The sequence below is a fragment of the Erithacus rubecula genome, assembly GCF_903797595.1.
Source record: "Erithacus rubecula genome assembly, chromosome: 1".
Classification (NCBI taxonomy): Eukaryota; Metazoa; Chordata; class Aves; order Passeriformes; family Muscicapidae; genus Erithacus; species Erithacus rubecula.
Window position 1 is genome coordinate 73,326,710 of NC_136658.1, and position 24,101 is coordinate 73,350,810.

General features: G+C 33.9%; 1 protein-coding gene across 8 annotated transcripts in view; it reads right to left on the reverse strand.

Moving 5' to 3' along the window:
* Nucleotides 1-24,101, reverse strand: part of NBEA (neurobeachin) — a 451,247-nt gene that overhangs the window by 286,109 nt on the left and 141,037 nt on the right. For 4 of the 8 annotated variants that reach the window (XM_079333486.1, XM_079333485.1, XM_079333483.1 and 1 more), the window contains exons 21-30: nucleotides 23,600-23,792; nucleotides 22,299-23,321; nucleotides 20,226-20,443; nucleotides 18,602-18,755; nucleotides 11,940-11,963; nucleotides 9,336-9,516; nucleotides 8,600-8,730; nucleotides 7,241-7,348; nucleotides 5,470-5,638; nucleotides 3,958-4,053 (exon numbers count right to left, since the gene is read on the reverse strand). In XM_079333486.1, coding sequence (XP_079189612.1) covers nucleotides 3,958-4,053; nucleotides 5,470-5,638; nucleotides 7,241-7,348; nucleotides 8,600-8,730; nucleotides 9,336-9,516; nucleotides 11,940-11,963; nucleotides 18,602-18,755; nucleotides 20,226-20,443; nucleotides 22,299-23,321; nucleotides 23,600-23,792 — 2,297 coding nt within the window. The remainder of the gene's footprint in view (nucleotides 1-3,957; nucleotides 4,054-5,469; nucleotides 5,639-7,240; nucleotides 7,349-8,599; nucleotides 8,731-9,335; nucleotides 9,517-11,939; nucleotides 11,964-18,601; nucleotides 18,756-20,225; nucleotides 20,444-22,298; nucleotides 23,322-23,599; nucleotides 23,793-24,101) is intronic. The other 4 variants (XM_079333484.1, XM_079333490.1, XM_079333489.1 and 1 more) reach the window with 2 other exon arrangements.

Genomic DNA, 24,101 nt, shown 5'->3' on the forward strand with positions numbered 1-24,101 from the left:
AAACAAACACATTTTTCTACTGTTGGAGATGTAGAAACATTGTTGGGAGGAACAGTCCACTAAACCTTCAAGGTAAGCAAGGACAGCTTCAATAGCAACCAGAAGTGAAAAAACTAATTTCTAATTTCAAGTCATCCTGACTACTATAGCTAAATCTACTTGAAATTGTTAGCTGTAATTTGAAGAGGTTACTCAATTTTACATGGTAAGGGTTATTAACAAGATACCATGCTCCACTATCTCTCCTCTTATTCTGATGAAAAGGCATTTCTCTCTCAAAATATGTACTGATTACCCTCTGCCTGGTAAGGGAAAGGGATGCTCTCAGTTTTTCTGTCTCTAGTTCCACTTTTTACAGCTATAGCATAGATATTTTTATATCAATTTTGGGAAAATATCTTTATCAAAGTGGAGAAATGAACAAAGAACAAACCAATATTTTCTAAGTTATTCCAATTGCTCCCACTTCAGAAATAAAAATTTTGGCATTTTATGCTAAGTTCATAAGGGTAGTTCTTGCTAACAAGTAAATGGACACTAATGAAGTCTTGATTAACACAATTATATCTATGAACATACATGTAAAAAATTATACATGTGGATGAGAATATTACCAAGAAACATGACATTATTATTGGATTAAGTGCCTGACATGAAAGAATTTGATTCCAGCTTTTGTTGTAAACCAGTGTTTGTACCTGGAGTTTGGTGAAGCCATGTCACAGGAGTCAGGATTGATCTAAGACAGAGGTCTACAATTACAGCTATAGTGAATGAAGAAAGATAGGCATTTCTAGTGACCTGTGCATCTCAAAGCAGTTCAGATGAACTGTATACTAACCATGCCCCAATCTCTCTTCACTTGTTTTTAAGGAGATGAACATATTGATTCCCTACTAATATTTTCCAGAAAGTCAAACTTGTGCATGATTGAAGATTTTGAGACAAAACCCTGAAAATCCAATACAAAGGCTTTGGTCAATCATTTCTAATACTATTCCTATCTTTACTAAATCTCCATATTTTATTTACTTAATTATTTTTTAATTTAAAATTCTTTGGTATTATGAACAGAAAGAAGCAAGTCTGCAGCATTTACTTCTGTAGGACTGTATTTCTCAGACATCCTTTAGATGCAAGAGGAAAATTCTGATCTGCAATTTCCCTTGAGACTCTGGTAATGAATTACTTCAAAGTGTAATGCTATATATGACCTAAATTGAAGAGAGAAAACTTTCTCTTAATTTTGCAAGATCTGCTTTGTCTGACTACACACTGACTATTTTAGAAGTATTGGAAAACCATTTAAAATCATTGGAAACAAGGAGAAACATAAGCACTTTCAACAAACTTATCATAAGAGCAAATCTACAGATACAGACATATTTTTCTCTTCCTATGAATCAGGTTAGAAGGAAAAAAAACCCAGAGGTATAGAATTTCATAAAGAAATAAATATTTTTATTGTTAAATGGTAGTTATGGACACTACTGCAATAGTTTTTCCTTCCTAGATATGACCTTTTTTCTACAAGCACCATAAGTTAATACCTAGCTTATAAGCATATCTAAATAATAGTAAAAGAAACATTATTTTGCCATCAACAAACATTTTTAAGTAAGGGTAGAATATATTTTCCTGAAAAATATATTTTAAAGTCTTTTACTTCAATACTATCTTTTATTCATATACAGTAATATCAAAAAGAAGGCAAAGTTTAATTTTTATTATGATAATGGGAAAATTTCATATAAAATAAAATTATGTTAAAATTCATATAACCCACGCTTGACACCAGCTGCAGTCACTCATAGGAAGCATTTGCTGATCACATAGTGTAAGTACCTGAGACAAGTAGAGTCTCACACAGACCTAAATAGATTTTAACTAAAGATATTGCCTCATGTAAAGGAAAAAAAAGATTAATAATATCAGTAAGAACAAAATCATTATCTTCAATACTGTTAATATACCTAATTCTATCTTATACTTTCCCTGGTAAGTTTCCTGGTGACATAATTTGATTCTACTAAAAATGCAGAAATGGTTTTCTTTTAAGGAGTCAATCCCTCTTACTGCATTCATAGAGATCTTTTCCTGTATAGGAATACAATTTCCTTGATACTCAAACAAAAAATTCTTTATATCCATCTAGTGTCATATGGAATGAATAAAATATGCCTTCACATCCAGGTAACAACTAAATTTCTATCAATTTTTTAATAAGTATGATTTTGCCTTAAAAATGTGTTGTTAATTTTAAAGGCTACATTAAACTTCTCTGTATTAAGTAAAAATACCTTAAAATTTAAAATAATATTCAAAAATTACATTTGCTGCCAACATCTGAAAGCAAGTAAGGTCACTAAAAAGAAACCAATTGGCTTATCCATTGGAATGAAAGATTCTTTTGAAATGACAAAATATGTTTTGACTTTTGGCCTTTTCTGACAGCATTTGAATTTTTTTTCATTTAGCTTTTTGCTGATGTTCAAAACTGAGGAACTGTGTTCACAATATAAAAACCAGAATTATTTTTCCTCAAATAGGTGAAGCTGTAAAGAATATGAGACTGAGACTGCAGAGTCAAAACCCTTAAGGATCTGATGATAACAACAAATAAAATAACCAACCACAGATAACATTTCCTTTACTGAATAATTTATTTTTAAAGCCAAACCACTTTCTTCCTAACCTACTCACACTTTTAATGTAACTCTATTGAACTATTCAAAACCAAAACTATTTTACTTGAATTCAAGGTATAACAAGTACAATAGATAATAATATTATATTATATATTACTATAATATTGAATAATACAAAAATATTTTCTTCTTTGTATGGCAGAAAATCCTATGAGCCAAAATCACAAACCCTGGCTTACACACTGCTAGAAATTAAAGCAATTCACAATATACATACATGCACACATCAAAGCCCAGGAAATGCCAGATTAATATGTGATAGTTTAAGTTGATGTAATAAGTATTTTAACATAATACTCCCAATACAAGCATAAGTCACCTTATTACTGAAGTAAGATGTTAGCTATTCTATTCTTTATAAACCGGATGCATTCTAAATCACTTATGCTTTTTATAAATTGGTCTTTTTACCCAGTGACATTTTACAATATGATACCAAGGACATTTTCATCAGATTCAATTTTTAAAATTCTTTTACATTCTGTGTTTACAGCACAGTGCATACAAATAATTTTGGAAATGTACATGCAAACTTGACCAAAGTTACATTTAGGGAACCCTCTCATCTTCAAGAAATGACAAAAACTCCCCATGTTCCTACCTTACCTATTAAAACATACAAACAAACAAAACAAAACAAATCAGGCCCAAAACATATAATAGTTGCTTTGGTAAAAAAAATTGGTTTCTTTCAAGAGAAACACAGCACAGCACATTAACTAACAGGCATAAAATAATTCACATACAATATCAGAGGTTTACATACCATCAGGAAGGCAAGAAAAAAAGCAAGAAAGGAAGGCAAAAGAACAAGAAAAGATACAGGGAAAGGGAATACTACAAAACTGCATTATACTTCATGTGGTATGCAATATTTTCCAAATAGGCCTGATTTTATTTTTATGGACCTAATATTGTAGCAGAATAACCACAAACCAAAAACATTAAAATTTTCCTATATCCATTCCCTTCTCCTGATTGTTTTTGGGGTTGTTTTTATTGTTTCCTTTTATTTATAATAATTAAAGATAATATATCTTTGAAGATATCTTAAAGATAGTAAAAGTGGGAGATAGATTTTCTAGAAAAATGTAGGCAGGCAGTTAGTTTTAAAGGTATCATCAGGTCTGATCTCCATGTAACCTGAGGCGTATACTTATTTATCAACAGTAACATCACATTTAGTTCTTGAAGTGCATTACATTAAATAAGAACACCCAAACAGGTTAGGAGATGATGTTAATATTACCTTTGTAAAATGAGTGGGCAAAGCTCTGCTCAGGAATTAACTTGGCAAGGAATCCATGGTTCAAACTTGGGTGTGGGATAGATGGTATGACCACAACTGTGGAGAAAATCATGGAATCAAATGTGAGCCAGCTAGTATTCATGTGTGGCCTGGTCCACTGTGGATCCATGACAGATATCCTATCTCATTGAAACATGCAAATATGGTATTACCAACAAAAAAACCCAAAAAAACAACAAAGGCATTTCTAAAAGAAAAAAAAAACAACTTCTGTATCAAGAGATAGGAAACAGCATACCTATTATTTGGGCACTTCAAGAGCAACATTTATAGGGAAAAAGAGACACAGAAAGAAAGATAGATATATACAAGCAAATAGGCAAGACAGTCATGGATGAAAGTAGCAGTTTCTTAGTTCACAACCAGAGCATTAAATCAGGAAGGCAAAAGGAATTATAATTTCTCTTAACTGGCTATGTTCATGTAATGTTTTTAAAATGGGACATCTACAAGCACAGTGACTTCAGAAAATTATGTAAACTTAGCAAATTAAAAACTCATGATTGAATCATAAAATAATGACTAAATGTGAACATGACACAAATAGGAATAAAAATTCTATGAAGAATGAAAACTACCAACTCCATAAATGAAGAAAGCAATTGAAGATCAATACAAGAACAAAAACATACACAAAAAAATCACGGACAAATGTAGCTCCTGTTTTCAACTCTTAACACAGAAGGTACAGCTATAATCAATCCAATCAGACTTGAAAAAAAAACAACAAAACTGGACTGAGTGCAAAATATTTGAAACAAAGTGGGTTAAGGTTTGCATCCCTCATTTCTAACATGTTCTGAGACCTAACAAATTCCCTCCTTTTGGGCTGAAGAACACATGCCAGTAAAACCACTATTACTAAAACAAATCACAAACATTTCAGTCAAAGAAGGCTATACCAATGTTTTCTTTTTACTCTGTTGTTATCATAGGCTTTTAAATGCAGGCACCAATACATCAGGGCTCAAAGAAAATACTCAGTTCTCTGCTACTACCCTTTCACAAACCTCCTCACTCAAACAAAAGGAGCTCACATGGGCAAGCAGCTGGGCTCTCTGTTTATTCATTTCATGCTATAAAGATATCTGTTCTTCCTAACATGTAACAGATTCAGGAAGATTTTTAGTGAACTAACTTGTACTTTACAATTTTGACTCCACCAGGAACCCTGTTTTTTAAAATTATTTTCAAATGAAAGAAAAATAAAAACATAAAAAATACATACAAATGAAAATTAGTAATACTCCATAAGCAAATATAAAGAATACCTGAAATATGCCAATATATTTTAAACACCCAAATTATTATACTGGAAGAAAGTAGTATGTAATTTCCTATTAGGATCTTAAGCTACTAACTAAAAATACTTTGTAGTAAAATAATTACAGTTCTAAATAGAAAAAAAAAAAAATAAATCAATCACATAACATTTGAAGAAAACAAATTTACCTGTACTTGTTGGTGAATTTATTTCTTGTCTGATATTTCTACCTGCCTGGCTCCCAGACCTTGCAGTTTCTCGCTGTGGCTCCAGGATGTCGCGGTACTTGGAGACCATCAGGACAGAGATGAAGTAAACTACTGCCAAAGCTAGGAACTGAGCTTGTTTGCTGTCATCCTGTGCCAGGGAAAAAGAAACACATCTAGAATATTGAATATTTTCATAGAATTTTCATACAAGATCATCACAAGGCTTAATAGATACTACCTTTCTGAAATGCTGCTTCTGCAGGCACAGCAGCAAATGGGTAACGAAGGAGGCTGAGTGGATTTTCAGTGGTGTAGCACACACACAGAGCACATAATAAGTACTGAATTTTGGAGGTAATTTGGCAACTACACAAATTGTGGGGTCTGTGGAGTCAAGGGACTTTTCAAGATAGAGGCCTGACTCTACTCTGAGAGTGCTTTAAAGGCTTCCTAGCAGCAAGGGCAACTGTCTTCTGCTGCCCCAAGGACGAGATTGTGAAGGGCCCTGACAAGGGGATAAAGAGTACAATTGCTGAGAGGGAAATCTAAGCTCACTTATGTTTCTCTAGCCAATGCTGGATGCACAAGCAGGCATAACACTTCTGGTAACATGTCAAAGCAGGGAGAATGCACCACTGTTTTTCTTCCATAAGTAAATTCCAGCTTGTACATTCTGATTTCTCCTCCCATAGGAGAGGTCAGAAGCAATCCTAGGTTTCCAGGACTGATTTAAGTGGAAGTCAGGACCACTATAACTTAGCTGTCCTCTTTTCCTATCATCCCATGAATCTGCTCTTCAAGGGAACTGCCATCTATGGCTTAGATATTATCCTGATTGAAATTAAATTGCTCTAGTTAAACTGAAATGTCTTTAATTATTATTACTATTATTATTATCATGTAAAACCTGACATGCTAAAATTAAAACTGTAGTTTTGATCTACTGCTATAGCGGTTTCATCTTTTCTCAATTCCACAAATATGGTTTTCTATTACAAATCCAGTGCTTGTTTTCCATGTTTTCTGGGTGTTATTTAACCTGGCTGCATGCTTTTTCAAGTCTTAAAATAACTAGAAATTCTCTTATTAATTTCTTTCATAGAAGTTCCAGACACATGCATTCTTGTATTCTTTTCTCTATTAGTTAAGAAATGAATATGTGACAGAATATTGTCACTTTGAACTCAGGTTGGAGAATTTAAATATAACATATGTACTTGCAGGTATACAGTAATAATTCCTATTGCACTACATTTAAAACTGAGTACATTGTGGTGCAGTTTTGTGCTAAAACCATTGCAGAATAAAACCCCATATTTTTATATATTTTTACATATATAAATATCTACAGCAGAAATGAGAATTGAGTTTACAAACTGATTTGCTGCATTTCTGTTGCACACATACTAATTCTTCTTTCTATCCTGGTTGGACAAATAGTTGACATTTTCAGTAACACAATTTCAATCAACCCAAGTCATAACTGATTTATCTTGGTTGTGATTATTTGGCTAGTATAAGATTAAGGCTGAGTGTTAAACACAGTTAGCTACGAATCTGCAATAGCTTAATCAATATAAGTTTTAAGTGCAAAAGGTGGCTGGTAGTTACAGTCACAAGCAGATAGTTTGCAGGTAAAATATGAAGTGCTGTACATGAAGGATATTTTTAATTCGAGTACAGTCAAAATCTCTTTCAAAACATAAGTGATGCTTTTGCAGGAGAAAGAATCACAGCATATATTACTCACCACATCACGAAATACAACTGCTCGTAGACGATTAATATCAACGTCCTGAAGAAGCCTGTCAGGGTCCTTTATGGGAGAAAGATTTCCAGGGACATTTTCAAGGGGAGTCTAAAAATAAAAAGTAGCGAGATTTTTTTTTTGTCCCCTCCAAATATCAAAGCTTTTCTGTTAGAACCTTAATTAGACATATTTTTCAGTATTACATCAATCTTAGATGATAACACATAACACTCAGATAAAGGGCTCTAGAAAAAAGTGATGCTTTGAACTATTGTCTTAATACTACTTAGATATAAATTGTTACGTCTTTCCAGTAGCTTGGAACAACTGCATCTCTAGACAGAATTAAGATAATAATTTTGACACAAAAGTTTGTTTCAGATTGCAGTTGCTTCATAGCAGAACAATAAATTTCTAATATGCTTGCTATGTTTGAAAATGTGGAACAGAAATATAAAAATAAATGTTAATTTTACTGAGACTTATTACAGACTACTTATAAAATAACTGCTACTATTTTAAAAATGTAGAATAGCTTGCTTCATTAAAAAAATATATTAAATGTGAGGCCTGCACACCTAAAAGTCTCCTTATAGTGATTTTCCTTGCATTGAATGAGAAAATATTGAAAAATGTAATGTCTTTGTGAGATTTGATATATAAAGGAGCTAACTTTGTAAAGGCTATTTGAAAAATTTTTCAGAGAAGAGAAAACACTGATTTAGTAATAAAAATATAATTATAAAAAAGAAGGGATCATTTACATCATACAATGGCTATTTCAGTTAGGGACTCTGCCTCATTATTTCAGATTTTAATTTCTGTACCCCCAAAGTCTTAAAGCTGTGAACAAGTTAAAAAAAATAAATTAATGACACTGGAAAAACTAAGCAGTAACTGAATATCCAATAAAATTCACTTCTAAAAGCAGATGGTAAATACTGATGCCTAATATGCATTCAAAGGTCTGTTGAAGGTTTTGGAACTCAGATATTCCACCAACAGATGCGACTGCAAGATTTTATCAAAACTGGGGAGTACCCTGATGGAATAAAAAAAAAAAAAAAAAAGAAAAAAATCTATGCAGGTATATATGACAGAGGTGAGTAAGGGTGCTTGTACTTTCAAGTAGGCCAAGCAAGACTGCAAAAGCTGGTTAGAATGCTCCAGTCATACTACTGCATCAAGGTTTTAATCTTTCAAATAAGCACCTTCACACACTTTTACCATAAACCAATTAACAGGAAAAACCTAAGCTTTTGCCAAATATTTGAGAAGGCAGTTACAATTATGTTCTGATCCCAAAAGCAGATGTTTAGACTTGTCATCATTGCTGTTGGTTACTTAAGGCTCAGTTACCTTGGTTGCTGCTGATGCTGTTACACCCTGAAGAGCATCTTGAGTTTTACCCCCAATTAATGACGTCTTGTTTACTCTCTCTCTTTGCCTTTGCCGGCATTCTAAGCAGTTCCTCACAGCTACACAACAAACTAAAAGGACACCACAAATTAGAATATTTTTTCAATATTATATTTAGAGCATCAATTAGCACTAATTACTAGTAGGCAGTAGTTGAAAATTTGATTAAAAATTTGAGAATTGGGAATAACTCAAAAATTTTATACCAGGAGCAGTAAAATTACCAGTAACATAAGTGGCATGAAGAATAATAAACAATGAAGATAAATGCTATATTGTTGCAAAAGATATTGAAGTTTACAGTGTCTGCACAAATATCCCACTCCTTTTCTTTTACATAACCTATAGAGTCCTACAAACCAAGAAAAACTGCAAGGTAGCAAAGCAGTTTTAAGAAAAAAAAAAAATCATCTGTTTACTGAATTAAATTTAGTATTTTACTCTCTCTGAATACATATAGCTTAAAATATATAAGGAAGAACATTTTTAGAATTGTCTTTCCTGGGACTAAATTGAATCAGCTTTAAAAACGCATCAAATCAATAATAAATAGGATTTTCACTTTATCACATCAAACCTTAGTTACAAGGTCCTTTCCTACACATGTCACTGTTTGATCCATCGCAACTCATTGACCTGTAAGTAACTACTTAATACATCCTGTCTGCTGACTTACCAAGCCTTAGGCACTGTCGCATTAGACCTCCAGAAGACATGTTTTTTTCAGCTTCAATCTCACTAAAATTTAGAGAGCTGGCAAATACTAGCACATCAACCATTGCCATCAGACGGCTGAGAAACGTTACTGCTGTCTCTGCCGACATTCCTTGTGTCACTTCAATATTTTCCAATTCAGTCTTTAAAAGGAGATAATTGAGTTAAACAGTTTGAACACAACTGAAATATAAAGACAGCACATACACATGGAGATCTAAATTGTTATGTTTAATGGCATATAGATTCAAGAGTTATTTAAAAATTTCCTACTGACATCATTAACATAAGCTATGAGTGAAACTCAAAGTAAGGCAGCATGAAGAGTGAGAAAATTATTTACTTTTACATGCTGTAATAGATGAGAAAAAGTCTAATAAATGAGAAAGTTATTAGCAATTACATAAAGACAAAGTAAGAGCAGATAATAAAACAATGCATGGTGTAAAAGGGTGCAACATATTCTTACGTTCTTCCATAGGCTATGCAAACAGGTAACAGATTAAAGGAATTACTCAGTGTATAGCTTTTACTTTTTTATGTTCCTTTAGAAAAACAAGCAAATGTGAAGAGTGGAGTGGAAAAAATATAGTTTTGCACTGTCTCAATAAATTGATTTTCCCTGGAATGTTTACAGCATATAGAATCCTGACAGAGTCCAATTCTCCAATTATGTTTGTTACCTCACAACAACAGAGAGAAAGCAAAAAAGGACAAGTGACATAGCCCAGAGAGTTTCTGTTTCTTTCCTAACATATTGCTGGACTCTCCTTATTGGGAAGTAGCAGAAAATTTCTGAATGAGTTCAATATTTCTGAAATCTAAAATGTTTTTCTCCAAGAAGACACTTGGATGTCCAGAGTCATGTTTTCAAATGCAGTCAGGTATTTAACAGAGCAGGTAAGTGAGGAAACAGTCAGCTCAATCCAAAAAATAAATACCTGGTTAAACACTTTTACCTCTGGAGCTAGACTACTTGAAAACAGGGATGTGTGACATTGGTCTGCATCCAGAATTACATGCCTAAATACTATTTTACAATTTATTTAAAAGTGGCTGGTTCTTACTGATTGACAACAAGCTTTAAAGTTGCAAGACTTTCTGAGCACACAGCTTAGTTCCTCTTTGAAAAGTACTTTCATTGTGTTTCTCAACTTTTATTAATTTGCTTAGAAGTATTTATTAAAAAAAGTATATATATTGTGTTCTTAAGGTCATTTCCTTCCAAAGGAAATAAAAGATACAGAAAACAAAAAAACCCCATTATTTCCATACTACTAAAATATTACTAGCCTCACTTATGGTTTACTATTAAGACTATTTTTACATTGAATATTATAAAAGTGCAAATGGTGCCAAACAGTATTAAGGAAACAATTGTTTTGAAAGATGACAGATACAAAGTGGCATGTGTCACCATAATGATAAATAGCCCTTCATTTAATTTCTCTTAAGGATGTACCACATTGTTCACATGAGTTATTTGGGGAGGGCTGTCATCTGTCTGAACTGCCCAACAATATTAGAAAAAGAGTAAAATGACAACTCTCAGAAGAAAGATTTTCAGCCTAGCTGCTGTCTTCCTTGGCCAGGGCTCCTCTGTTTAGTTTGTGCTGTGTTCCTATTTTGGAAAAATAGGTTGCTGGATTTTTTAGAACAGACTGGAAGAAGGTTTTTTTGAAAGCACTCATCCAAGGAAAATACATTGGCAAAAAATCTATAGCCATAACAGTCTGCTAGAAAAACTCATATGTGCTTACAGAAACTTGAACTTTGAACTCATGCTTGAAATAACATCAGGCTCCCTTGCAGATGGTTGACTGCCTGATGTTGATTTTTATCATGTTTCAACTGTATTGTGTCAGTCATTGTCTTAAACCTCTCAGAATATCTATTGCTTTTTCTATTTTTTCAAGTTATATAGTAAATTCACTTATTACAAGACTAGTGCATTTTAGCAAGATTCTAGGAAACTGAATTAAAAAGAACCTCTGTTCTTTTTTACAAATCTCCCTAAAATTCTGCTGCATGGAGGGAAAAAAAAGGCTGACAGTTTTTTTACACCACTTACCATCACTTCTACCTGTTAAATACAGCACACTGGTATTGTAATAGGCTCTAAAATACATTCCATTACTGATCAAGCTGCCTTCTAGTATCATCAATATTTTAGATAGTGGTGTCTCAAACTCATTGAAAAGTACACTCATCACCACTCCAGAACTACTCAATATAATTTAAGAGCAGTACAAAGTCTCCCACACAATGATCATGTTCAGGACATAAAGAGTTTCTCAGCTGACAGCTGCATTTATAACTTAAATTAGCTGACAGACCTGACTACATTCAGTCCAGGAGCTAACAGCAAGCACCATAAGTGACAGAGCACCAGGTTATTAAGGGAAATATGGTAGGAAAAGTTAATTACTACACCCAATATACTCCTATTCACAACCCACTGTATTATATAGCAAAATAATAGTAAGAATAATAGTAAAAAGAAAGGTCAAAATATCAAATGATCAAAAATAAGGTATTTTTGAAAATGCAAAAAACTGAAACTTACAGCAGCAATACTAACCTTAGAACCCTGGACATGCAACAGACAAAACAGACAACAGATCACAACAATAAAAGAAAAAGAAAATTATTTAAGTTAACTAAAAATACAAGGTAAATTGAAACAAATTAGTATCTCAGAATTATACATTTGTTTAATTTATATTTAAAACAGCAAAACATTTAACCTCAGCATGAATATTTGAAAATAAAAACTTGTAAAGATAGCTATGCACAAGGAAAACTTTAAATTTATATTATTACAGAGTTCATGTAAACACTAGTTCTTCCAAAGCAATGTACATCTTTTATGTGTGCATAAAAGAACTTTATGAAGCAATGGAAAACAAAACAAAATGTTTTAACTAATTATATAGATACAAGCATTCTACAACAAGCCATTCAACTGAAATGCAATAAAGTAGTTAATTCTTTTATGAGGAGGCAAGTATGTTCAAAATGCTTTAAAAATATGAATAGAAACAAACAACCTGGTTCTTCATTGCATAATGCTCTTCCTTTGGATTCACTACAAGATAGGTCATAATAATATTACATGTGGGTGTGATTTCTTTAGCCTCAACCAGTATCAAACTAGATATGACAATGCTTTTGAACCACTGGGGAAAAAAAAAATCAGGATTTACTAAGACAGACTGAGTTGGCCTTCAAACTTCATTGACCACAATTTAATGTGTGTGTTAAATTTGTATGGTTTAGTTTTAGGTAGAACCACTTTATCACAGTGGGCTAGGAATTAATTCTTGAGTTTTCACTGAATCTGTTTTTAAAATAGAAAGAAACTTTGAAGTAAGTCAGTTATCATTGCTAGAATTTAAACAGAGGAAAAACGTAATCTAACAAAAAGAAAAGCTGAAATGAACTGTTTTCTTCCCTCTTGGGACAGAAAATACCACACTCAACCAATTTTTAAATGTGTCTTCATCCTTTCCTAGTTGGATGCAGCAGGATAATTAACCTGTGGCTATTATCTCTCAATTACTACCTGATAATTTTCATATCAGTTTTACCACTTTTGATTCTCAGAATTGCTATAGACCACACAGCACCCACAGAACAACACAAATCCTGAACATGATAATGCTAACACTATACACAGGTCACACATCTCAGCTTTTAATCCACAGACCTAATGAGGCCATCATTAAATGTTTAATGGAGTTTTGTGGACAGTTCATATAACACCAGCAGCCCTCAGATCATAATTTGAGAGCTGATACATTAAATTGCTAAGAAGCTGAATTATAGACTTGTTAGAATAAGTGGAAAAACAAACTGATGGCAAGGGATCTGGAAATTTTTTCTGAATTGTCAGTTATATTTATATTCCTCAAATTTGTTTTGCCTTGCTCAATTGTCCTCAAGTCCTTGTCACAACTGCTATCTTTATAGCAAGCAGCGATTACTTCCAAATGCTAGCTTATACACAAAATGTTTTAACTGTAAAGCTGCTTCTGTTAAGAGAAAGCATTTTCTGCAAACCTTTTCCCTTACAGGTCCTGTTTTTCACACTTCCACAACATCTTAATAATGTCTTCCTTATGGTTGCAGTTATTTTTAGAAAGCCTCAAAGACATTTCCAACATAGAGGAGAAAATAAAAGGAAATTGGTATTTTGTATTTTTTGACCTCTCCATAATTGTAGCAGAATAATCCAATATTCCCAATTTAATATACTAGACATCAGAATTAAAAGTAGAAGACAGCCTAGATTATACCGTATACCAAAAAACCTGCTCATATTTTTGTTAATATTTGTTTCAATTACAAATTGAAACATTCAATCATCTCATATATACAATTGGTAACACTTTAAAAAACACCAGCATTTGAAACAAGTCCATGTACAGATTCTGGGATAGAGGTAGTATAGAACTGAAATGGAGTGGAATATTAAAAATAGTGGGAATAGGTTATTGAGAACTACAGTAAACTTTGTCCTGTATGCCATACAAACATATAACCTTCTCTGCACTCGTGAGTTACCCACAGATTTCTGAGTGGTTTGCTTACACCAAAAATGAATTTTTTTTGTTTTGTTTTGTTTTAAATTTATATTTAATTGTTTCTATTTAGATCATCCTGGATTAAAAATCAAACAAAAACCAACAAAGTGACAAAAACTATCCAAACAAATAAAAACCCCAAACCAGACCAAAAAGAAAACAACAAGAAACCTCACAAGATAATAGGCAGATTTCTATTACAAGAGTTCCATAGTGAGGAAATTCCATAGATAAGAGTGCCTGTTGTACAGCAGGCAAGGAATCATGCAGTAATTTCCACCCAGCCCAGAAGAATTGCCATTTCACTACAAATGTGAACTATGCAAAGAGACAAAAAATTTTTTGAAATGGCAAGTTTTTCAAACATTCATCTTTTTAAGGAAACTGTGACAGTATTACTTTTTTTTAGCAAGGGAGAGAACACAATACAGAATCTGTAGCACAAAAGAGAAAAATACCAAACCAAAACTGCAATTGCTCCAGCATTCTTAAAGTAATTTTGCTAAATTTATCTATGGCTCTTTTCTTCAAATAGACTTAATTAATTCAAGCATCTAATATTTAGCATCTGTTCTAATGAGAAATAGGTGAAGTGCTTTATAAAATTAGAGGTGATGGGAGATCTTTAAGAGCAACTAACTCTATAGCAGATTGTTGAGAAGAGTTTTACAGCAGAATTTAGGATTGCTTAAGAATGAGTAGCCCAGAATGAGCTCAGATTTGCTTGAACTCTGACTGACTAACTGAAAGCAAGGACACGTGCTTAGGCAGAACTGTGAAACAGTTGGAAAAGGAACTGTGTGCTTCTGTCTTTCTCCATTAGAAAACAAGCTCTCTTATAAAAAGAAACAGGACTGAGCTTCAGGTTGACAATCATTCCAGCTGGATCCTACAGGGATCTGATAGATGCCCACATCAGAGATCTGAATCGTTTGCTTCTGTTGAGTAGATCTCCATTGGATAGAAATCTAGGCCACATCTAAGTATTTCAAATGAATACTGAAATTTACCCTAATTTCTTCATGAATTCCACCCCTATTTCATTATCCCGAAGTTAAAGGGTGGAATGACCTTTAATGGCTGTTCTATACTCCTTCTGTTTTCATGTTTCATTATTCTCGACCAAAAATTAAAGTAATTTTTTATAAGCAGATGTAAATACAGGACCTATGCCTCAAATAAAATATACTAAGAAGAAATAAGTAAGAACTGCTACTTTAAAATTTCAATATGGGCCCCAAAAGCGCTTTAGTGGGAATATGGAAGCGTCACCATTCATGAAAGTGCAGGAGGAAGAAATTAAGTAAAAATGAATTCATACTTGTCGATAAATTGAATATATGTATTCTACAGGATCTACAAAATGTGATAGTTTTGACACCCCAGAAAAGCTCTGTAGAACAGAGATATGGAGGATCAGAGACTAAACAAGAGGAAGATTGTATGGATTCAAACAGGCACACCAGGAGATGCGACTCAATCCTACAAAGTCGTAAAGGATATGGAGCTGAATAAAGACATGATTAACCACTCTTTTCACAGCATAAACAGTAAAGCACATAGTGACTTTATGCATTTAAGCAGGCTTAAGAAAAACAAAGACAAGTGCTTCGAAGGTTATATAATTACTTTGTCAGTCTCAATGCCATAGGATATTATGGAAGCTAAGAGTGTAAGTAGCTTCAAAAAAGATTAGATAAAGTCTAGAAGGATGAATTTCTCAGTGGTTATTAAAAATGACAGCCCAAACACCCTCTCTAGTTGTTAAAATACTAAATGCTGAAATGGAGTTCTTAGAGCAATCAATATGCTTGCTCAGACTTCTGCATTTTGATGTGAGCTGCAAACAGCCACTGTTGGTGGCAAAATGCTGAAGCAGACAGGCCCTTCGGCTGACCCAGTGAGGCAGCTCATGCAGCCTGTGAACAGCCTCCTCTTGGAAAAGCAGTGCAACACGGATTGAGCAGACTTCTAATACCATGCCCAGTTTCAACTACAGAACTACACAGACTAACAGAATAGTTGGGGTTGAAAGGGATTCAGGAGGTGCAACACAAAATTTGAACTTTGTACCTTGTGGATAAAAAGTTACCCATTAATGTAATTAATTACAACACAGTAATTTCCACATAGAAATCAAGAAACATTTTCCATGGTCAGGCTGACTGAGCAGTGACACAAATTACTCAGGGAGGTGATGGAGCCCCCATCCTCAGAGACACTGAAAAGCTGTCTCAACACAGCCCTGCACAGCTGGCTGTAGATGGCCCTGCTGGAGTATGGGTGTTGGACCAGGTGACTCCTTGCCATCCCCTTTTCAGCCCCAGCCATTCTGTGAGTCTGTGCATCAGCAAGGGAGAAAGCTTAAAGGTTTTTTCTCCCTGTAAGAGTTACTCTGGCAGAAAGCAGCCAGTAGCAGGCCTGCTGTAAGTGTTTTTATGCAGTGGAGATGTCATATCAATCTTCCAGTTTCAAATCTCTTCTCTCTTCCCATTAGCAGCTTCTGGAAGGAGGAGGGTGAGACAGCCTTTTGTAACTGATTACTTTCAGTGGCCTACTTTGCCCTTTCAAGACTGAGAAGAAATATATTCTGAACCAGCAATCCATCCACTTCTGAACAGCAGTTCAAGGATGCACAAGCATTAGAAGTCTGAGAACCAGCATGAAACTTCTTTTCATTCATCATATGATGGATATTCACAAGTGGTCTGATGCCCAGCAGGGCATCTGCTCCCTTCAAAACTGTGATTCAGAACAAGACTGAAGGGAGAGCACCTGCTCTAAAGAGGGAGGATGGGCTGCAATCTTCATATCTGTCACAGTAATGAATAAATCCACTTCCTTTTAATCTTTATGGATGCAATGAGGAACAGGAATGGAGTAGAATGGGCAGGAAGAATCCCTTTTTTTTTTTCCTAATTCCAAACAGTAGGGTTCATTCAATTTGAAGCCAGAAATCAAAATTTAATTGAATTAATTAATTTCACAATTTGTTTTTATGGACCTAAACAGATGGTAAAATTAAGCATTGAAGTAATATACACAGTCCCCATATCATGGAGAAATGTGTGCATAGTACCCAAATTTGAAAATATGGTCTTTTGTATCAATGCATGAAAATCACTGCTACTGAGCAAGACAGTATTAACACACAATATTTTAAGAAATGGATGTGTAGTTATTAAAGCTGTGTCAGGTAACTATCTATGCAGATACACACACATATGTATTATCCAAGATAAATAGAGGGAAATTATGAACCTCAAAATTATTATTCCAAAGTATGGTTCTGCAGAATCAGAAACCAGGACAAGAGTTAAAACCCACAAAGAACATTCAATGGAACTGTAACCTATTTAATGCTGTGCCTTTTTATATTTTTATATCAGAGATGCTGAAATACCATCATTTTCAAATGATGCCTAAAATATTTGCTTTAAAACAATATCCCTCCATGTACTTTACTGTAAAGAATTACAATGCACTCTGTGTTTCAAGATGGCTCAGTGTGTACTCATAGTTGTCAATATTTACAATGAAGCATTTATAAAATAAGCACCTTAATGGTATTCTTGTGACTACAGACAATACCTGTAATCTTTTGCTTTTGCTTATAGCAAATATTTTTCCAGTTAACACAGTGAAAATAGGAAAGAGGCAGCATTTTATCATTAACTGCCTGCCTGAAAATCACATTAATGTTTAGCAAATTGCCAGCCCATACATTCATACTATTAAAATAAAATCTGCATACAAAGGTTTTTTAGCTGCAAGTAAGAGTAAAGAAAAAGTAAAGCAATTAAAATTGCTGAATGGCTAGAAAAAAGATTGAGCTTTTACTACAAACCCCATTTGTAGTCTCCAGTGCCTATTACCTATGTTATTTCAAAGGAGTCTCTTTGTCCATTCTGGGTCTCATTGTCACCCCTTTCAAAGGCCAATATTAACTACAGATAATTTTTACTAGATGCTCAAGACGAATTTTAGTATGAAAGAAATAGTCACATATTAAATGCACAGACAAGGCATCCCATATGAATAACAAAATTACTCTTGCCAATAATGCAATATTTATAAAATATTCCTTCCTTTCTTGTGATGGTATTCTGCCTGTGTGAGCTTTAATCTACTAAGAACTTACAACTTTGAAGGGAAAAATATCTATTGTTTTCAATACAGAATTGAAAACAAACAAACAAACAAAAAAACCCAAAAATTGAAGAAAGGACCTACTGAAGGAGTAAGCAAACAGAGCAGAGAGGAGATGATTTCTGGTCTCATTTGGCATGTAAACTAATAGTGGCCATGCAAAAAAGGTTTATGAATATTAATGAGTAGATATCATAAAGCATGCCGGTTTTTTACAGGAATCATTATCCTAATGGTCATCCCTTTAAATGAAATATTAAATAACTATGAAATATTATTCTTACTAAGTACTACTTCTCTGATAAAATTAGCATTTCAAATGCAAAATGTTATAAACACTCTGTATATCAAAGTGTAACTGTTTGATTATAAATTTAAATTTTTTAAGGAATTAGCAGAAAGGAGTCCTTAAAGAAGAGTCAGCTGAAAATAGTGGTTTGCATTATTAACAACAATCTCTAATATGACCACTAGGTGGAAATATTGTACTTACAGTTGGAGATGTGGCTGCTGACAGCAATGGTAGGATTCCTCCACAAGCAATAATAATATTGTCTACCATCTGGGAAATGAGGTGTATTGTGTTATGTACAAAAATAATATTTTCATTGCTATTGACAAAGTCCATCACAGACTTTGTGGAGTGACTGCAAAGACAGAAAAGAGGGTGAATTAAAAACAATTAAAATAAATTTTAGATAAATACATTCGGTGCAACCATACTGTGAATGTTTCTTTGATAAAAAGGAAAAATCTGGGCTTCAAAAATTTGCATGTAAATTGTCTAAAAATATCAGCAAGGCTAGTCTAATGAACAAATTGATTGTTATCTCTTTTTGCACACAATTCTATTCAAATACTCAGCTGAGAACAGCATCTCCTAACCTTTTATTCCCATCAACCAGTACTTCACTTCACAGGCAGTTCTGCTGAAAGCAGTGGAGTTTTTTCTGCAGCATGAAAACAACTATTTTATATTGAGTTCACCATGCTGCACCAGTGCCATTTGAAGCAACCTTGACAACACCTAATGACATCTGCTACTGTTTTAAAGGAGAAACTCGATAATATGGCCATAACTAGATTTAGTATAAACTTTGTAAACTGATAACAAACCTAGCATTAATATTATAGCTCCACAAGCCACAGACATTTGTAAGATTAGGTGAAATCTCAGCAGCTCCTAATTGGTGAGCAATTGTCCCATGAAACAGTCACTTCTAAAAAATATAAAACCCCTGTGTGAAAATATTGAGGAATACTCTGTCTATAAGTATGGTCTTCCCTCAAAGAAATTTGTGGTCAGCCAGCAGCAAAAATTGAAGGCTTCAAGTGAAAATATACAATCTGAACTTTAACCTTCAATTTTTATCTAAACACAATATATAATCCCCTCCCATATACTTGGCTGAAAGCAAAACATCAAAATTATTTATTTCCAAGTGAGTATCACAGAACAGTTCACCAAACTGGAAATTAAATATAATATAAATTGCTCCTTTGATAAAACTATGCTCAAGTTTTCTGAAAATGAATTATTCTGTTGTGAAAATTAGAGTAAATGGTCTCTTTTATATTATAGTTACAGAGTACCTCTATTAATATGTACAAAAACACTAGGAAATCACATTGCTGTTATAAAACATTATAAGATGACCAAGACTAAACCCAACCAGGAGCTGGCATGTGAAGGAAAATTTGTCAGTAGAGTTTTCCTTAGAAAATGTTATAGGGAAGAGGTGTTATTTATACACCTTGCTGGTAGAGAAGCTGTTTTAATTGATCAGTTAGATTAGCAGAAGTTAGGCCATTAGCAGAAGCCATCCTGTCTGGAACAAGGGTAGCCTATTCTAATGCTAAATTATAAGCTAGAAGAGCAGCTCAGTTTGTTTAGGCATTCAGGATTTATAGAATTCCTCAAGAAAACAGGAAAAACTACCTGTGAAACAGAGCTGAGCCAGACTGGGAAAGGGTAAAAAGGTAAAAAATACAGAGGCACTGCAGCTAACACCAACTCTTATTCTCCCCTCCATCCCAGTAACATCCCCTCTCCAACATGCCTAATTTTTCATTACTGATGCAAACACAAATCAGGAGTTCAAGAAGAAACGACCCACCTTCTCCAAACATGTACATCTGTTTCTAGTGCAAAAAGCAAGTCTGTCAGGAGCCGCTGGTGCATGGGAGACCATTTAAACTCTGGGATCCGGAACATGGTTGTGCGTGGGCCTGGACTAAACTGTCGTCGCTGCTCTTCCGTCATGGGCATCCCTCGAAATCCCAAGTCAACGCGTAAATCCCGGTCTTGCTGGGTGACAGATCGACCCTGTATTGCCTACATGGACACGAGGTTCAAAAATGATGTGAACTTTATGCAGTGTGGTGTTGAATGCAATACAGAATCTGAGAAAGGACAGGATAAAACAATGTGGCCACAAACCACAGGAGATACGGATGTTGCAAGGCAGGCAGCATCCTTCCCTAAATGAGCTGCTCCAAGTCTAATCAATCGGTGTTGAGGGGCTGTGGCTGGCCCCCTTTTCAGCTACTCACTTCTACTCTCAGGTTCTTCATTCGAAGCCTTACAGAAAAGGCCAAATGTAGTCCATTCAAAGTCAGTGACAAGACTTTGTCTATATGTAACAATTATAATTTTGGCTAATCACACAATTTTCTTTGACGATTTGACTGAAAATATGGACAAAGTGGTGGCTTCAAGAAATGCGTATTTTTGGACAGTTCCTAATTTTTCAAAACCAATTTGTTTATCTGCCTTTTTAAGAGGATCATTAGAGAATTACATCTAGTCTTCTAAATCCCATTATGTCAATTTAAAAACAAAAGAGAACTTTGCAAAACAATTATGTTAGCAGTGTAAAAATGGACATACCACTGGAGTTGAGCTGAAAAGCTCCTTGTTTATTTAGTCTCATCTTGATCTCCTGTAGCTAGTATTATGAGAACATAAAAGATTTTCTTTACATAATTTGACCTCTTGGAACTAAAATTATTACAGTTGCTTGCATTTCCTATGTTTGTCTTAGAGTTACCTTGAAATAAAATGTTTATTTTTTTCTTAGATTTATCTAAGATTTTAATTTTTCACATGAATGGTCTGCATAGTGCTTTCAATTGCATTTTCCATTTTGTTCTAGTTAGAAATGTAGGAAAGAGTGAATTTGATATTCTTCAATATTTGATCTATTATTAATAAAGGCATTAACTGTTCTTAGAAGTAAGCAATAGCTCCCATCTCTTTCACACTGTTTGTTTGCTTTCTTTCAGTCCATTTGAATAAAAGATAGTTACTTCTTACTGATAAAGCAGGCAGATGATTGTAGACTTGTTTTTTAGAGAATTTGAGGTTAGCAGCTCCAGTCAAATACATTCTCCTTCAGGTACAACTGAGGTAACCCTCATGCTGGCAGAAACAGTGGTACCATAACAGCAACAAAACAGAGGAGCTTGTATCTATATACCAACAATACTGTATTTGCAAGAATGGGTTTTCATGTGCATTGCTACTGCATAAAAAAGCATGAAACATGTAAGTATCTCCCCTTAGGTGGCTGGTCTTTCAGTAATTTTCAGTGTTTTCAGTGGTCTCAAGAAGACCAAATCTAACAAGGCAGTTACCACACCTACAGAAACCAAAACTTCAACTGCCAGCTTCACTGTAAACATGTTAAAATAAAACTTCACATTATTCAAGAAAACAATAATTCTACATTTATATTTTATTTAATAATTACCTCAAATTTTTTATTACAGTTAATTTTAAGAAAAAATATTTAACCATGGACTGCTTAGAGTTCATAGCACTCAAAAAAGAGACTAAAAGAAATTTCAGCTGGTTGCTCAGTTGATAATTCTTTTAAAGAACTTTATTTATAACAGAGATCAATGCCCAGATTTAAATTAATTAATCATAGTTTATTGCTGATTTTAGTATAAAATAACTTATTTAAGTAATATATGCAACATATATATATATTTATACAGTCATGAAATATTTAATTTTATGGCATTTTCAAAGAAAATAAGCCTGGAAGATGCAAATTTTTCATATAAATTACAAAATATATCAAATATAGAAATATTCCAAAGTCTCTCAGATCTTACACTATTAATATCCCCCTCCACAATGAGCAGTGATTACATCAGACACATACATACTACTTGAAATTTACCTGGGTTGTGGTAGTTGTCTGGATCTTCCTTATCTCCTTCCCTGCCTCTTTACCATCATCAGATCTTTCTGTATCTGATATTATACTTCCTGCATCAACATTAGGTACAGTTTTGCTACCAGAAGACTCTGTCTCAAGAGTTGTGGCAGTCATTTCAGCATATTCTAATCCCTTAGATGATGAAGACAACTCCCTCTCAGAGATGCTATTCATTCCATCTGAAGTGGTGTGAATCTTGAACTCTTTGTCCTCTATTATACTTGAAGCACAAGTTATATCTACACTACTTGTCATATGTGCAAGCAATCCCAAATCATCATTTACACCAAGATGCATCTGTGTCTCTTGCACATTTGGAATGGCAATGTGATTACTTGAAAGTTCAGGAAGGAGTTTTTCCTCCTGACTAGGTATTTTATCAAAGAGAAATGAGGTATTGTTAGTAGAAGGTTCATCTTTCTCATCAGCCAGAGTTATTAATGGACCATTATCTTTTTCCTCATTCTTCTTAATAATACCCACACTTCCATGAACATTGTTTTGGAGCTTCTCAACAGCTGCACTGTATACATTATCTAGAAGAGATTCCACTTCTACCAGTGCACCATTTTCTCCAGTTCCCAGTGTCTCTGGTGACAAATCCATATCATCAAGTTTTACTTCAGTAGCTTCTACTTTTTCAGCTTTTATATCAACTAAAAGGTCATGAACTTCCACATGCACTCCTCCTCCTCCAGGTCTCTCAGCAGTTCCAAGCACATCGTCTGACACCTTTGTAGCCATGAGCAAGTCCCTCGTATCTGTATTGACGGGGTAATCTGTTTCACTTTCTGGGCTTTGACTTTGTGAAAGATCTTCTATCTCTCGAATTTCCATTCCACCTTTTGCTCCTGTTGTCTGAGAGGAAAGACCTGAGATGGTGCTCACATTCCCCTTCTTCCCCTTCTTTATGTTTTCTTCCTCTTGCCTTTGATACTCTTCATACATTTTTGCTAGATATTCTTTGTGAGCTTCATATGTGACCTTAGAAAGTAAAGAACAGATTACATGGATGAATACACGCTAGATGAATTGGTTAAAATCTAGCAAGATTTCTAGGAACATATTAAGTACAGCCTACAAATTGTTTGACAAGAAAAACAAGCCACCTTGACATGAATAACAAGTGCCACCAGATGGCACTAAATCACCTTACATCTTATAACGCTATGTTACTACTGCCTTTGGGTGTTACCAGTATTTAAAAAAAAAAAAAAAAAAAACAAAAAAAAACCCCAAAACATCTACAGGCCGTTTCTTACCTTGGAATGGGCTATAGAAAGAGTATCCACCCATACTCTCCAGCCTCCCCATTCATATTTTATTGCATGGTACAAGAGAATACGGAAAATGTTGTAAACCATCTCTGTGATCTTCTGCTCTTCTGAGTTCTTAGGATTTATGTATCCCAGAGAAAACATCCAGTCCTGCCACACTGAACACTGAAGTAAACATCTAAAGTGAAATAATTAGTTCAAAATATATCCAAACAAAGCTTTATTTTAACATTATGATGGTAGGGATGGGAGGAACATCATCTCTTAACATCAATCCAATATTAGGAATAAACTCAAAAATACTTCAGAATGAAAAAAAATTAATGTATACTACAGAGAAAAATCCAATATTAGTTATTGAACTGAGAAATGTTATCACAAATGTATTAAATTTCATTTAAATATATTTAATTTACTACAGACTATAAAACTCTACACAGAGTATTACAAATTGTTATTACCCAGAAATCAATAATGAGAAAATACT